Consider the following 17036-nt stretch of genomic DNA (forward strand, 5'->3'; position numbering starts at 1 on the left):
GTCTTTAACAGTTAAGAACTGACCCAAGTACTGGTACCAAGTGTTGAGAATATCGGCAAGAAAATGAGCTGGAGATAGTGTTTGATCCATTCATTTTTTTAATACCTATAATTTAAATCTGTCATTGAGTATTTCTCTTTTCAGGGTCTCACTCAGCTCCTTCCAAATTTCAACAGCATCAGCAATAAAACAATGATTTCCCTGCACTTTGTTCAAGGCTATAGAAATAGGCTTCAGGATAGTCAGCATATGTTCTACATTTCTCTTTAGCTCAATTTAGAGAACTTTGGCTATGACAGTTCCATCTATTTTGTCAGGATTTTGTTCACAACTTGTTGTCAGTTTAGACCAGTTTTCAATACATTGCTCAAAACAGTCCACTGCTGAGTTCCTTTGCACGTCTTGTGGAAGAAGTAATTTGGTTCCTCCTGCTTTCTTCAGAGCAGCTGCTGCAAAGTGGTTGTTATGGAAGTATTATGAGCACCACAGTCATGTGTTATTAGCAAGGATCCTGGTTTTCTCAGTTAAAAATGGCAAATTCTCTGACCAAAACCACTGAAATCCATGTTTTTCCATGGTTAAAATGAAATGCCACTGTGTGTGTCTATATAGCTATCAGTTGAACACAATATCTTATTGATGTTTACAATTTTAAAGCAATTTGGAAGCCTACCAGTGCCTCAATCACAATAATAAAATAAATTCTAAATACCTATACGTTTTGGTGTTTGATGTGTTTGATTTTTGGGTTTCTTACAATGGAAAATCAGAGCTCCCCTTGCCTCTTTCGCTCAGCAGGATGCGAGTCCGGCTGCAGCTGTCCTTCCCCTCCCCCTACCCCCCATTGCCTTGTGACGCTGAGCAGCCCTAATATGCTGGTGCCCCTTGCCCCCACAGCCCTGCTGGAGGGGAGGGGGGCAGTTGCCAGGGACCTGGGTCCACATAGAGTCATAGGCATTAGGGCTGGAAGGGACCTTGGAAGATCGAGTCCAGCCCCCTGCCCAAAGGGCAGGAAATCAGCAGGGGTCATAGGATCCCAGCAAGATAGACATCCAAATGTCTCTTGAAGGCGTTCAAAATAGATGGTTCAAGCACCTCCGGTGGCAGTCTTTTCCAAAACTTGGGGGCTCAGACAGTAAAAAAGTTCTTCCTTATGTCTAGCCTGAAATGCTCATGGAGGAGTTTGTGACAATTCGATCTTGTCGTCCCTTGGGGCGCTCTGGTGAACAGACGTTCCCACAGATCCTGATGAGCACCTCTGATAAACTTATTGGTGGCCACCAGATCACCCCTGAGCCTGTGCTTTTCCAAGCTGAAGAGTCCCATAGCTCTCAGCCTTTCATTGTAAGATCTGTTTTCCTGACCTCTTATCATGCGTGTGGCTCTCCTCTGGACTTTCTCAAGCTTTTCTATATCCTTTCTGAATTGTGAAGCCCAAAACTGGATGCAGTACTTCAGCTGTGGCCTCACCAAGGCTGAGTACAATGGGAGAACGATGTCCTGGGATTTGCTTGAGAAGCATCTATGGATGCAAGCCAGTGTTTTGCTTGTTTTACTAGCTGCAGCATCACATTAGAAGCTCATGTTCATCTTGTGGTCAATCATGACCCCCAAGTCCCTTTCGTCCGAAGTGCTAGCCCGTGTAGCACTGCTGAACCTATAAGCATGCTGCGGATTTTTCCTCCCAAGGTGGAGAACCTTGCATTTTTCGATGTTAAATGCCATCAGGTTCTTGTCTGCCTATTTCTTGAGCCTGCTGAGGTCCACCTGGATTGCCCTCCTGTCCTCAGGTGTGGACACTTTACCCCAAAGTTTGGTGTCATCGGTGAACTTGACCAGTCCGCTTCTGACGTCAGTGTTCACATCATTAATGAAGCTGTTGAACAATATAGGCCCAAGGACAGAGCCGTGTGGGACCCCACTGGTCACAGGGCACCATGACGATTGACTTACTTCAACCACCACTCTCTGGGTCCGACCACATAGCCAATTCCCCAGCCAGTGGATCATGGAGAAGCCAAGGCCTCGGTTGGCCAGTTTTGCCAAGAGGTGATCATGGGATACCAGATCGAAGGCTTTTTTAAAGTCAAGATATATGATATCAATTTCTTCCCCCTTGTCCAGGTGATAGGTCACCTGGTCATAAAGGGACCTACCTATTAGTAGATAACTGAAACTGTAGACAGTGATGATGACGATGTTGAAGATGGATAGTCAGAATCTTGTATGTTGAGGATGGACCCTCTTGAACAAAAGAAGTCAATGCAGTCACTGTAGTCCTGCTCATTTAGTATTACTCATTGCCCTCAGTGCTACTTTAGAAGTGAAACTGTAAAACGAAGATCTGCCTGTTTTAGCCATTATTTTACATCACAACTGCATTAAAATTTTATATTCCATAAAGTAACGACTGTATTTTTCCTCAGACGTTATTTTTATGAGAATTCAAATAGTCTAAAAGTCCACCCAAAAGATATGGACAGGGAAGAAAGGCAGTCGTTAAGAAAGAAGTATGAAATAAGAAATGTTACTAACTTGGCAATCCTGCATGTTCAAGCCTGTTCCATTCATCATCTTCAAAGCAGCTTCCTCCTGAGAAGGAGCACTGATCATGATGCTGTTTTATTTGGGCTACCAGGCCTTGCATTTCTTTGTTACACTGTTTGCATTTTGTATGAATGCCTGTCTTACCCACAGGTAGAGAAACTTCATTAAAATATCCCTTCTACCATGCCATTTCCTTATTAGATCTCAAATCAGTGGAGAAGCTATACTCAGAAACTTATCCCTCAAGACTTCTGGAATATTCTGCTCAAAATGTTTCTCTTTTGTTTCTACTGCCTCTCCCTCCTTGAATTTATCTCCAGACTCCTCCTCCTTGCCCAGATCTACTCCACCTCCAACAATCCTCTATTCATTTAACTTCTTAAAACTTTGTACTTTTAGAGAGAGGTAAGGGCTTGACCAGTACACAAACTTGCAGAGACACAATAGGGCTGATAGGTAGATAATCAGCTCTGTTATCTCTCATCTCCATATATTGCTGTTAACTAGGATATCTCTGGAGACACAAAGCCACAGTTTGAGAACTGAAACTAAGCATCACAGAGATGTTTAATGGGTTCTTTTAGATAGAGCACTGAGTTCCATTGTCCCAGTGAGTGGTTTTCTTTAATCTTTACTAATCTATAGAGGAGCCTCTGGGAACCCCATAATATTGGGCCCTTAATATTGGCCTGTTATGACCTATTTATAAAAGTTCTCTAAAAAAGTTTCATGAATATATTGTCTCAAATAGTATTTAATTAGAAGTTATAATCCCTATTCCATGATGATATCTTTGAGCTTTTCCATATCTTAAATTTAAAACTATCTTTATATAGATTTATTTGTTATTTAAAAAGCATCTTAAAATATAATTAAATAAAATCTGATTTAAATAAATACTTTTAATTAAAAAAAATATTTTTTTTAATTTATTTTTTTTAATCTACCTCATGCAGTGTGAGTTTTGTGACAGCTCCACATGTGAGCTTTGAACTGGTTCTGACCCAGTCCATCCTGTAGAACCAGCCCCACACTTCTCACATGGCCTGCTGGGCTGGATGAATTTGACGCCTCTGCTGTAGGTCAATAAATAGACTTTTCCTCTTCATCACTCTGTAGAGGAAGCTTAACTTACCCCTAAGACATTTCAGTACAAGTTGCATGATGCATATTATGCCCAGTGTTACAGCTAGAAAAGGGTGGAATTTCAAGAACTGCTGTTTATTGGTATTAGACCTTTTATGTTAAACCCCTCATCTCTTTTGGTTGACCTCCAGAGAGGGTAAGTGGGTTACCCTTATTAAGAGGAAAGAGGTTCAGAGATGATGAGATGCCAGCTGAAGCTATACACAGACTGTTTGAGGAGTTTGTTCCAGTTGTAAATGAGGTGGTTGTGCTGCAGAATGGTTGTATGTAACCCATTTGAAATAGGGTTGTCCAAGATCTGGCCCTCAGTGCTACCCCTTGGTCTTAGAGTTGATCCACACTCGACATGCACCGAACAGGACCTGCTCTGTCTGCTAAGGGACTTGTGGTGCATGCAGTGCCCACTTTGTGACTGTGCCATGCATGTGGTGCCAGCTCCAGCTAGCCCTGGACTGTGCTGCTTGGATGCTTGCTCTGGCCAGTCTGGGATTACAACACATATGGTGCCCAGTCCAGGACTTCTGCTGCACCTAGCACCCACCCTGGCCAGTCTACTTCATGCTAAATGACCTCCTGAGGTCCCTTCCAGTCTTAACTTTCTATAATTCTATATCTGTGTTCCACTGAAACAATGGAATAATTGTCCCTAAGTATATGGGCAATAAAAATCTTTTTTCACAAGTACCTTTAGCTTGTTGATCCTCATTCCCAAAATATAGAAAGACTTCAAGCTTCATTTCTTCTCTTTCATAGCTATCCTTGAAACATTTGAAAATAGTAAAAACAAACATAGGAAAACCATAGTCATATCTGCTTTATGGAAGCAAAATAAAGGGATGTATCTTTGTATATTCTGTAATTAGAATAGTGATCTGGTATTATAGTAATGAGGGTGTTAGGTTTTACTCTTAAATGTCTTGCATTAAATGACTAGTTCATAAGCCCACTTAAAATAATTCTTCTGGAATTAATGATAGTCATTTACCTATCTAAACTTACTGTAACCAATTTTGTATCTTAGTCTCTTTAGATAGATAAGTCACCTGTTTTATATGCCTTAGCTGATTTAATTTTTTATTTCACTTGTATAGGCAATAATTTGTTGGTTGGATAAGTTTATTTATTAAAGCATGGATATTGGTCTCTTTATTGAGGCTGCCTGTTACTAAGATACAGTACTGAACCAATTAAAAATGTGTCATTCCTGAATATTTGCTAGAGGTGCACTGATATATTGGTTGCATATTGGATCAGCACCAAATAAAGGGAAATTTACATTATCGGCTATTGGCTTTTTTGGCCATTTTAGCCCATTAATGTTCTCTGATAAATATAATTATGCCTTCTGGCTGGGGCCTCCGGATGCCTGGGTTCCCTTGGGAAACAGCAAGTTTCCCCTTTGTAGGTGGGCAGCATTCTACCCTGCAAGGGGTCTTCCTTGGGGCTGCTGGGAGTGAGACACGGGGGGTGTCGTGTGCATGTGTGGCCGCATGCATGCATGGAGCCAGGAAAACAGCCAGTCAGCATAGAGAGCAGCTTCCTTCAGGTAAGTGTATGGAGGGGAAGGGGCTTGGGGGGGTGGAGGGGCAGATTGAGGCCTCCATGGTGAGGGAGGGAGCGGGGCTGGGGTGTTGCACAGACAAGGCAGTGTATGGGACCTGGGGCAGGGAGCAGGACAAACCCATGCGTGGCTCATCTAAGGGGGGGGGGGGAGCTCCCCATCACTGCGTGCACCCCCCCAGAGGTGGCATGGAGGGGTATATACCCATCCAGCTTTATGCACGGGGCAGATGCAGGCTGCCTGCTGTGGGCTCGGGGCTCTCCACTCTGCTGCCTTTCCCTTGGGAGTCCCATGCTGGCCATGCAGCCCTGCCTGGCTGGCACCAGTGGGCATGGGGATGCGTGGCCCCCATGGGGCTCCCGGGGCATAAGCAGCAGAGTGGAGAGCCCCGAGTCTGAAGTGGGCAGCCCACAACTGTCCTCACCCTGTTCGATTCTGCCCCCTTAAGTGTCCCTGCACTTAAAAATGGTGGCAGCAATGCTTGAACTAAAGTTAATTTGACAAGCTTTAGTTCACGTGGCCTCGCTGCCATTTTTAGGTGCTGGGACTCTGATACATGTGACACCAGAAGCTGTTGGAGCATGCCAAAAAAAAAATGTTTATTTATGTCATTTGGTATTACATGTAACCAAATCAATTATCACATCAATATTGACCGATATGGCTGGTTAATAATTGACTATTGGTATGGGCCAAAAAGATCTTTATTAGTGTACCCATAATATTTGCCAGATTCCATTTATGGAAGGAATACATCTAGAGAAGCTTGCTATACTGACAAGAGTGGAAGTCTTCCTTATGGGACCTTATAACTCTGAAACTGGTTTATGAAGAACTTTAGAATTATCTGAATAATAGCAACCTGACTCATCACTATGAGAGAGTCTTTTGTAACTCTGTTGCATACCTCCTCTTTGCCTCCCTCTCCCCCCACGAAAGTTAAATTATTTTAATACATTACAGGCAACCCCTGCTTAATGCTGTTTCACTTAGCTCTATTTTGCTATAGCACTCATTTAAAATTCATACCCGATTCCACTTAGCGCTAAGCCAGTTTTGTTATAGCGCTCAGTGAAGCAGTGGCAGTGAGAAACAGCAAGTGGGTGGGTAGGTGTGAGCCTGGGGCCTGTGCTGGGGCCAGGGCCGGTGGTGCCCAAGCCTAGGGCCAAGGCGACAGGAGCACAGGGCCCAGGCTGACGTGGTGTCAGAGAGCCCGGCAGGTGGGTAGAAGCAGCAGCAAATGGGCAGGCAGGTGTGAGCATGGGGCCTGCGCTGGTGCTCAGGGCCAGTGCCAGTGGGGGCCCAGGGCGGGGTGACAGGAGCATGGGGCCCCAGCTGGCATGAGGACAGAGTGGCTGGGGAGAAGCAGTGGCAGCAAGTAGCAGCAAGTGGGCTGGCGGGAGTGAGCACGGGTCATGTACTGCTGTCCGGGGTCAGGCCCAGCGGGGGCCCAGAGCAGGGCGGCAGGAGTGGGGGGCCTGGGCTAGCACATGGTGCTGGAGCAGCTGACAGGTGGGGAAAAGCAATGGTGAGTAGCGACAAGTGGGTGGTCGGGCATGAGCTTGGGGCCAGGGCCAGGGCTGGCAGGGGCTGAGAGTGGGGTGCTACTAGCACGGGGCCCCGGCTGGCACTATGGGCCAAAGTGGCTGGCAGGGGGGTGGGGAGAAGTGGTAGCGGCAGTGAGAAGTGATGGCAAGAAATGGCGGTAATCAGTTATATTTATTTACATTAATTTCAGCGGGGAAATAAGTTTTGGTTAATGCTGTTTCAGTTGGTTCTGGACAAACCAAGTACTAATTAAGAGCGCTAATCAGGGGTTGCCTGTATTTACCCAAATCCAAGACAACTTTGAATTTAAGATTCCCCACCCCATCAGGTTCTCTACTTGGAAGATCTATAAACTTGTTATAATTTTTCGTGTATAGAATCTTGTTATTCGAGGGTTGTCTTAAATTCAGCCCGCTACCTACCCCCGCTGCTGCACTAGGGAAAGCAGTGGTGGGAGGGGGAGGCAGTCAGAGTGTTCTGACCTCTGCCCAGTGCTTGTACACTCTGGTGACTGCTCCACCAGGGTGTTTGTACTCCCTGGTGCCTTGCTAAAAGAGGGAGGGTAACTTTGTCTTGGATTCAGGTAAATATGGTAGTACAACTTCGTAGTTTACTTCAGGAGTATTCATTAAATACAATATATATTTTATGTTTTTCTGAAGAAAACCACTTGGGCCTATTATGAAAACCAAGGGCGTGACTGAGTAGCCAACTTATTTAGTGCTACTGGGTTTTCCTACCTACTTGGCATTTAGCAGTTTTACCCCAGATCTAGCTTCTTAAACTCTGATAAACTAGTCCCAGTATCCTGAAACACATAGCTGAATTGAGTTAATTCGTGGGAATGCAAGTATTTTAAAATGCTGTTGTTTCTGTTATTTTTATTGAACTGTCTTATTTGCTGTGATTTCCCTTTTTAAATATTACTGTAGCAAGTTGAGCTTACACCTTATCAAAGAGGAAGAGAAGGAACTTATGTTCAACTGCTGTTTTGGTTGCTTCTATCTGTCAGATATCACCTGACTTTTTTGTATCCATATATGATCTCTGGAGACTTTTATAGGCTGAGTAGTGAAGAGTCTGTAACCTTTCTGAATGTTTTTTCAGTTTTGTCGAGTTAAACTTTTCTTAATTATGATCTAATTAAAAATAGATTTATGCTGGAACAGTAACGACTCATAGGAGTATGTTTTTCTTTTGCAAGTTTTGATGTAATTAAACTATTTGATGGGTAAAATAGAAGCTGGAATCAGCAAGCTTTTCAGATTTTTGAGAGGTCGGGATGAGAATTTAGAAATCTCTTATGTAAAAAACTGAGAGAGAGAGAGAAAGAGAGTAAGCTTGGGTGTCCAAAATAGATTTAACGTGTCATCTCATTTATTATGCTGAAGGCAGGGCAGGGATTTTCCAAATTTGCCAGAAATACTAATATTCTTGCTTGTGTGAGAGGGATTGCAGTGGAAAATTTGACTATATGCGTTGTGCATTTATACTACTTGGGACCATGTTCCCTTGTTAGTTTAAACAATATGTTTATTGTTGAGAATGGAGCACAATCCAAAACATACTTGGTGGCTTTCTAAGAGTGGAATAGACTCTGTGTCAAAGCCAGCACAGACTAAAAAGTTTCAGTACTTACAAGGAGTGCCCACATACAGCAGTTTACAGTCAATACTAAGATTCTGCACCAAAGTGACACTGGTGATTAAATAATTGGTACTCTTCCATTTTAGCAGTAACTCATTGACCTGGATTAATGTGGAGAACATTGGTACTGTTGGAAGTTGGGTTGAATTAAGACTTATAACTGAAATCATAACATCTCTTGGACACAAAATATGCAGTAGCATATCCAAAGGAAGTGAAGCCATGATTTTTCTTAAACTTAAGACCAACAAGGACTCCTTCTCCCTTTTCTCATAAAAATGGCACAAAATGCTACTTGTATGTTACTTACCAGATCTTTCCTCAGTTTTCCAGTGTGGATGAGTAGGTCTATGACTTTGATGATATCAAGTGAAACCTCATACTTGAAAGGGGAAGTAATTTAAAAAAAAATAAGGCCTGCATTAAGCTTACGTGGGCATTTAACTTAGTTGGGAGAAAAAACTTATCATTTAAAAATTCAACACTGACTTGGACATGGACTGCAACTTTCTAAGAAAAGATTAAGGAACAATATAAGTGATGGCTCTAATTCCATTCCAAATCAAGAGGAAATATTTCACCTCAGTTTTTCCTTGCTTCCCCTAAATGTTTCTGTTTTGTTTTCAGGGTTCGCTTATGTTATAAAGAGGCTCAAAATGAAAACTACCAATTTCACATGCAGGAGAATAGGTGTGCTAGCCTTGACATTTTATCTGTACTTTTTTTATTTGCCTAAATTTTGCTTGTAGATGCATTGGTATACAGTACTTTTAACATTTTTATCCTGAAATGTGTATTTGGTGTTGAACAACTCTGGCTATCTCTCTACTTGTGGCTGTGTTTCAGTGGTGGATGAAGGGGTGTGTGTGTGTGTGTGTGTGTGTGTGTGTGTGTGTGTGTGTGTGTGTGTGTGTGTGTGTGTGTGTGTGTGTGTGTGTGTGTGTGTGTGTGTGTGTGTGTGTTTGGAATGAGAGATGCTATGTAAATATACTGTGTTACCTAGATTTCAATTATTTGGCTGTCACCTACTGGAAGAAAGAGAATCTGCCCAATCTGAATAGTTTTGATAATGCTAGTTTAAGTCCTCCTAAGGGTTTGCCATGTCAAGCTGACATTTTAATAACAAGATTAAAATGACAAAATAGAGAAAAACCCTCTTACTGTCTCTTTCTTTTTAGAGAGGATCTGACGAACTTCTTTCAGGCAGTGTACTCAATAGCCCGAACTCTAACATGAGCAGCATGGTAGTTACTGGTAAGTGATGCCCTTTCAAAAAGAGAAATCTATCATTTAATCTCAAAATCATTTCCTATATATATGGAGAAAATAGTAACAAAGTCCATCCTGCTGAACGAGGATAAACTGTTGGCATGAACCAGACTTTTAACAGTGCTGTGTCTGTTTAGACATTCAAATACCTCAGAAAAGTAAATCTATTAAATGAATGGCAACTTAGAGAAGATGAAGCAATTAGATGTGGCAGTATGCAAATGGCACATGAAAGAAATTGTGCTCCAGTTATTTAGCTCTCCTCAAAATAAGGAACAATGAACAGCAAACAGTGGTAAAAGATTTAATGTGACCCTCTGTGGGAGTTGAATTATGTCAAATGTAGATAGATATTCACTAGTCTGGATATTGCTGTTTGGTTAGCCTGTCCATTTCACAGTGGTGTAAGAAATTTTGCAATGGAGTCAAAAGGAGAGAGAGAGAGAGAAACCTCATACCTCTTCATTTAACACAAGAAATGCCATACTGAGTCAGTCCAGTCATCCATCTAGCCCAGTATCCTGTCTTTGACAGTAGCAGAAGTGGAAGCTTTAGAAGAAGAGCACTGAACCCTATGTATATCTGGGGTAATCTTCCCTATTCATTACCTTTCCTGGCATCATTTAGAAGTGGTTTAGAAATGTCAGAGGAAATCGCTCCAATTGTTCTGTTTTAATGGCTATTAATAGATCAGTTGTCCATTAATTTTTCTAGTCCTTTTTTGAACCTGGCTTATACCATCTGCCTTCGCAACCTCCTGTGGTAAATGTGTGCTGCATAAAAAAAGTACTTCCTCTTGTTAGTTTTCAACAGCCTCCTGCTAATTTCAGTGGGTGTGCTCCCTAGTTCTAGTATCCTGGGACTCTCTGAATAAGTTTCCTATACACTTTGTCCATGACCTCTATGATTTTCTAGACTTCTGTCTTCTAGCTTTCTTTCCACATTGAAGAGACCCAGCTTTCCTAGTTAGTCTTGTTATGGCAACTGTTTCATAACCCTAATAATTTGTTTGCCCTTCTCTTTATCTTTTCTAATTCTACTTTATCCTTTTTGAGATGCAAAAACTAGAACAGAACAGAACTGACCAGTTAGACAAGTGATTCCCAGCCGGGGTGCCTCCTGATCCTTTGAAGGGTATCCCAAGATGTGAGGAGATAAGTAGATAAACACAGGCTCAGGCTTGTCCTCATCTGAACAGTTCCCCACCCCTGCTGCCCAGCCCCTCTACAAGGAGGTAAGCATAGTAATCTATAAATTAGGTTTTGAAATTGGGTGCCACTCAATTTATAAAAGTTATGGAGGGATGCCTCCTTGAGTCTAATGAGGGGGGCCTCAATTCAGAAAAGGTTGAGATCATTGAATTTGACTGATGCAACAACAAACTGAGGCAGTTTTCTCTGCCTCAGAGAGAGCAGCTTTAGATTGCTTATTAGGCGTTTATTTTTCCGGTCGAAAAATAGCCTGGGAGCTGAATTGTACAGATGTTCCTCCAGTCCCGTGGCTGGAGAACTTCACAGGCAAGCTCTCAGCCAGGGAGGACTGGAGGGATGCTCCTTGGTGTCTCCCTTCTTCCCCCCTTAGTGGAACCCATTAATTGACCCCTCTTTCCCTGTGCCGCCTTTACCCTTGGGATGACCCCAGTCTTGGATAGACACAGGAGCTTTTCTCTGGGCTCCACTTCTCCTGATCCATAGGAGGACTTAAACCAGGAGAAAGTATATAGATATTCTCCCTGATCCAATTTAACCCTCGTTGTTCCTAGGCTGTTTTTCTTTTGGATCAGCCATTTTTGCTCCAGGAGAAATATTTGGAACGTCTGTATGCTTTTGTTTTCTATCAGGAGAGTGGTAATTTATCTGGTAGAAACTGAGCATCTGTACATCACCTAAGTCTCTTGCAGAGCAGTGGAGTGTGATTTTTTTTTTTTTTTTTTTTTTTTTTTTTTTTTTTTGTTAGACTTCTTTAGACTCTAAGGCTTTTTGGTGCTGGAACCTGTTAAATTTTCTTATCTAGCAACTGAATCTGAATTTCTTATAGCTGTCTCAGGGTACCTATCAGATGAGCCTTTCTGAGTTTGCTTTTTTCCATACTTATCACCAGGGATCCTGGTTTTCTCGGATTAAAAAATCACAAATTCTCTGACAAAAAATTGCAAATTCTCTGACAAACTCCAAAATCCATTATTAAAATTAACCCTCCCCTGCAGCACCCTCAGCCCTGCTGGTGCCCCTCAGTGCCCCCACAACACCCCCCCCCTACTCATGCCTCTTGCCCCCACCCACAGCCCCTGCTCCCCAGGCCTGCTGGAGGGGTCCCCAGCTGCCAGGGCTATGGGGCCAGGGATGCAAATCTACAGATCCCTGCCCCCAACAGGTGGGGTCAGCTCCTGGCTCCCCCCAGCCATGACCTGCAAACCCCAGCCCTGCTGGACAGGTCCCCAGCCCCACTTACCTCGCAGGCTCCAGGAGAAGAGTGAGGCTGAACTAAGCCGAGTGAAGCTGTGGATGACTGAGAGTCTGAGGCCCTGCCCTCCCTTAGAGCTCAACTAGCCTACAGAGCTGTTTGCAAAAGCAGGGAATCCGTGGGTTTCTCTGCTAAAAGGAGAAATCCGCGTTTTCTCTGATAAAAAGGGGAAATCCATGGTTTTCTCCGTTTTCCCATGGAAAACAGAAAACCCAGATCCCTGCTTATCACTCTACATTTTTCTAGACTTATGGCATGACCATTTTGTTCTGTGAGACTGGCAGTGCATTGACTGACTAGTTGGAATTACAAAGGCATACCTCACCACTTTTATAGTGCTTGATAGATTCTCTTCACAAATATAGGAAGATGGTTTAGTAGCTCATACTACTAGTAGTTTCTATTTCTGTTGCTGTAATTCTGCATTAAAAAGTTAGTAAGGGAGGAAAAAGGCAAAACTATGGTTATAGTTTTAAAACCAGTGCAGAAGGTTTGTAGATCATTTTAGATCAAAGGAGTGATCTTAATTACCAGTAGTTCTTCCCAGTTTATTCTTGATTTTGGAGGTGGTTCCATTTTCATTTTCAGGTGTGCTTTGAGAAATGAGGTATTACCACACCGGTATGTTTGTGTTAGAGAAAAAAAGACTTGACTCTGCTCTTTTCTTTAATTGTTTCCATCCTCTGGGCAAAACTAAGAGTTTTTCTTGTATTTCTAAGAACATCCAGGCCAGGAGAACTAAATCAAAGATAAGACTAAATTTGAGCAAAAAATTACTGTGCTTTTAGCTGCATTATCATTTAATGTTTCCTTTTAAATGTAAAAGAACAAATGCCATAAGTTTTAGACTCCTCTAAAATCTGTTTTGTTTGAATGGAAAATAGAATTGTTCCTTTTTTCCCTAAAATTTAATCATGCCTACATTGCCCTTAAGATCTACAATCTGTTGCAAATGACGTTTACCACACTATTGCATTTAAAGGAACTTATGGTCAAGATTTTCCTAAGTGACCTGGAATTGTTTTTGGTACCTAACTAGAAACACCTTGTTGAAGTTTTCTAAGAAATGGGTTCTGAGCATTTTGTGAAAATTGGATCCCTTCAAATATCTCCATCTAAACACCTAAAATTTCATGTCAGTTTTTAATAATTTTTGGCTCATCCTTTATTTTATAGTAAATTAGCTTTAAGTAACAATGACCTGACTAATTTCTCTTATCCTGGTCTGCATCAGTTGCTCACATTAAATCTAGTAATGGTAGTAATAAATCTTTATACTGAAAGAAGAGGAGGGAAATGAAAAGTAAACTGCAGTGAAGATCTCTAGAATCAAGCAAAATAATTCATGCCTTTTTCTGATGGGCATGTCTCTTTAAAAAAAAAAAAAAAAGGAAATCATTAAATCATGGCAATATGTTTCCTCAGGCCAGCTATATTATCAGACATGAACATCTCTGAATAGGAAACAGGCTGAAATCCAGGTCTTGTCTGTTAGATCTGACCAGGCAATCTTTGTGGATGTTGTTTTTCCTAGAGCCAGGAAGTATTTTATTTTTAAGTTCTGCAAGTCAGAGGTCAGAACCCATTCTTCTTTGAATACTTGTAAGGTACAGTGAGGAATAATTAATTCAAAAAGGGAAACAAAGTAAGTTTGAGATATTTCCCTTATTTCAGGAGCAGTTCTGCATTAGGCAGATTCTTTTTTAAATATCACCTACATGTGCTTTTGGTGAACACGTTATTTTCTCCTCTCCTTGCTTTGTCCTTTAGCTATTGAATTTGTATTTGAAATAATTTTAACTGTGCGATCATGAGTTAGAATTCTTTCCCACTCAAAACATTATTTTGATGAGTTGTCATTAATTTTCTGTCAATCCTTTAAAGAGAAGATAGAAGCCTTGATCATTTTGTTTGTAAAGGAAGCATATTTTAAAACAAAAACTTCAGTCTGTCAGAGAATGACTTGGTCCTGCCCTTTCATTGTCTGTATTGCTTAAGAGTTCAAATTTCAATTTTTCATGAGTCCTGGACATTATTTTTGGCAGTGCATGGAAAATAGTGTCTGTGCATAATCTTGTCATTTTTATCATTGGTTAGCCTGATATTGTTGAAGTTGATACTGTAATGGAAGCTAAAGAAAGAAGACATATTTCTATAACCTGGATGTGTCCTGATTGATGAAAATTTCGTTAAAGAACTTTGCAACAATAATGATTCATAATAAGCTGTATACTTTTTGTTTGTTTACATGGTTTTTAAATCATCCTTCTCTCAGGTTCTGTAAGCACTCAGATTTTTGTAGAATTGTAAATAATAGTCCAAAAATGCAAGAGAATAAATTTACTTCTGTTTAAATGGGTATCATCTTTGGTTTATTTGGGTGAAACATGCCATGTTTTCAAGGAAACCTGAGGTTCTTTAATTGAAAAAACTTAAACCTGTTTATTATCCTCAGGTGGCAGTCCTCCAAACAGACATTTCTTAAAAACCAATGCTGTGGTTTTCAAAAGAGCATTAAGCTTTCAATCCCACTGAATTTGAATGGTTGCTGGGCACCATATTCCTGTAGGCTTTTTAAAACCCTGGTCCTAATTCTTTGTTAATGGAAGATGAAGGATGTGAAGGATGGATAAGATGGATATCTCTTTTCATTAGAGATTCCCCTTTCTCCCATTTTCTTTTAATTGCCTGAGAAGTATGCAAAATAAAATGGGCAAAGTATTTCTTACTTCTGTAGCATCATTATAATTGTCTTGGACAAATGTTACCCAGGTTTATGTAAATAGGAAAAAAATCAACATTTTTTACTTGTCTCCTCTTTGAACCTGTCATATTTAAGAATATGTATTGGCTGACCCTTGAATAACTGGCTAAAAAGTATCACTTTCAAAAACCTCGCTGGATTGTACAATATAAGTGAATTCTGATGATATTTCACAGACCTTTGCCTAAATAGATATCAGACCAGGTGTTTAAGATGTCCTCTGAGTAGATGCTTTTTTTTTTTTTATAAAAAGGTTAACCACAAGGAGAGTTCTAGACCATTAAATAACTAGGGATGAATTCCGTTTGAATTTTGGTGCTTTCTTGTTTGTACACCCTCGCATCTCCCATTTTCTTCACTTGTGTCACTTGCTTGCTGTCCTTGACTCCAGAGAGAGTTAAGGATTCTATTTATTTTAAGCTGTGAAACATTTAAAAAATAGTTTTTGAAAGTGGTTTATGAATCCTGTGGATGAAAATCGTTGTGTAAACACCTTAGCAAAAAATCCTAGATGCTAGAAAAGATTGCTAAGGTTGAAAATAGAGGCTGTAAGGGTCTACTTAACAAATCAATAAAGACATCTCTTCAAAATGCTTAGTTAAGATTGAAGCTCAAGGCTCTGATATTGAGCAGAAGTTGATGATGTTGTTATGTCTTAAGTTCTGCTGTTAAAAGTGCATGTAAAAAAGCTTTTGGAGAAAGTACTTTATGTTTTGAAATCATCGTTATCCTTTAGCCTTACTGAGGTTGGCATAATATTTCATTCTTGCTTTTTCTTCTAGTCTAGGCCACGTAGTCATTGGATTCAGCCTGCAGCTGTGGGACTTTGGCGGTGGGGGGGGGATGACTCTAGCTGCACATGCTCTGCCTGTGCCCGCCTGGTTGCTTACCTCTGGCTTGGGATGGGTCATTCTGGCCTGCATCCAGAAAAGGTTGTCTACCTCTGGTATTACCAGTCTTAATCAATTAGACCTTTTATATTCCAGTCAGGTAGCTCATATAGCAAGAATCACATCACTCATAAGTTAAAATTAAAACTGTTAAGAGAACAGGACTTAAACATACCTTCCTAATCTACAAATCTCCAATGTGATTTTTTTTTTTTTAACTTTCATTTAACTTTGCCCCTGGAATTGATTTTTGGGCTTTATTTCTATAAATAATAATGTGCATCATTTAAATACATAGATGCTCTCTTGTGCAACCAAGGGAATAAAGAGAAAACCAGACTTCTTTAGGATGTTCCTGTGCTTCAAAACAAAATTGATATTTATGCATGATGACTGAGGTAACTGTTAAGATTTTGTGTCGCCTCAGGATGTTGTTAATGCTGAAAAGATAGCTAGTGAATCTTCTAGCATAATCTAACAGTGGTGGATTTGCTGACTGGCTAGAGGCCACATTCCTGTTAATGGCCAACCAGTAAACATTCCTGCCTCTTAGTGATTAAGCTGGGAATGGAGAAAGTCCACTCCCAGCTTGATAAATATGATGGTATCATATGGCCAGACACTAGAAGCAGCATTCCTTCCAGGTCATTTTATACAGGTAAAGATCTTTCTCATTATAATAAATGTTACGTTGAAAAATACTTCTGTGTCAGCACTTGAGGAGTAAGTCTCCAAGCAGTCATTCAAAACGACCGAAATACCTTAAGATTTTGGAAAGTTGGCATCAGTTTCTGTCAGTCATGGTGGTCTCCATGTCACAAAAATAATGTACGTAATTTAACTAAATAATAGAAGTGACTTAAATTTGAAGTTTAGCACAAAAGTTAGAATTTATATTCTTTAAACGTTCTGGACAAACTTTCTTATTTCATAGCAGCCGCTGTAGATGTAAACATTTTGACCCAGAAATGTGGATGAGAGATTAAACTCCTAAGTAAGTAGTGCATTGGTCTTAAATTCCCAGTTTTTGTGTTCAGCTTATATTTGAGCCCTACCATGGTTCCACTTGGAAGCCTTGTAACATTGTTAAATAGCCTTTGAAGATGACTGCCACTGTAGGTGCTGAAGGTGTAACCATTTTAGGTTATGCTGAGGTAGGTCGTGTTTCTGAGAGGTTAAGAAGTTCATGGGTTATGGAGCC

At 40.8% G+C, this 17036-nt stretch overlaps 1 protein-coding gene across 6 annotated transcripts in view; it reads left to right on the plus strand.

Moving 5' to 3' along the window:
* The window catches only part of PTBP2 (polypyrimidine tract binding protein 2), a 99652-nt gene that overhangs the window by 22388 nt on the left and 60228 nt on the right, over positions 1-17036 (plus strand). For 4 of the 6 annotated variants that reach the window (XM_006265258.4, XM_014599714.3, XM_019479069.2 and 1 more), the window contains exon 3: positions 9628-9703. The exons of 1 other annotated variant lie outside the window; for it this stretch is intronic. In XM_006265258.4, coding sequence (XP_006265320.1) covers positions 9628-9703 — 76 coding nt within the window. Of the gene's footprint in view, positions 1-9076; positions 9140-9627; positions 9704-17036 lie in introns of all 6 variants that reach the window. One more of the 6 variants, XM_019479070.2, reaches the window with a different exon arrangement.

The sequence above is a fragment of the Alligator mississippiensis genome, chromosome 5 (assembly GCF_030867095.1).
Source record: "Alligator mississippiensis isolate rAllMis1 chromosome 5, rAllMis1, whole genome shotgun sequence".
Lineage (NCBI taxonomy): Eukaryota > Metazoa > Chordata > Crocodylia > Alligatoridae > Alligator > Alligator mississippiensis.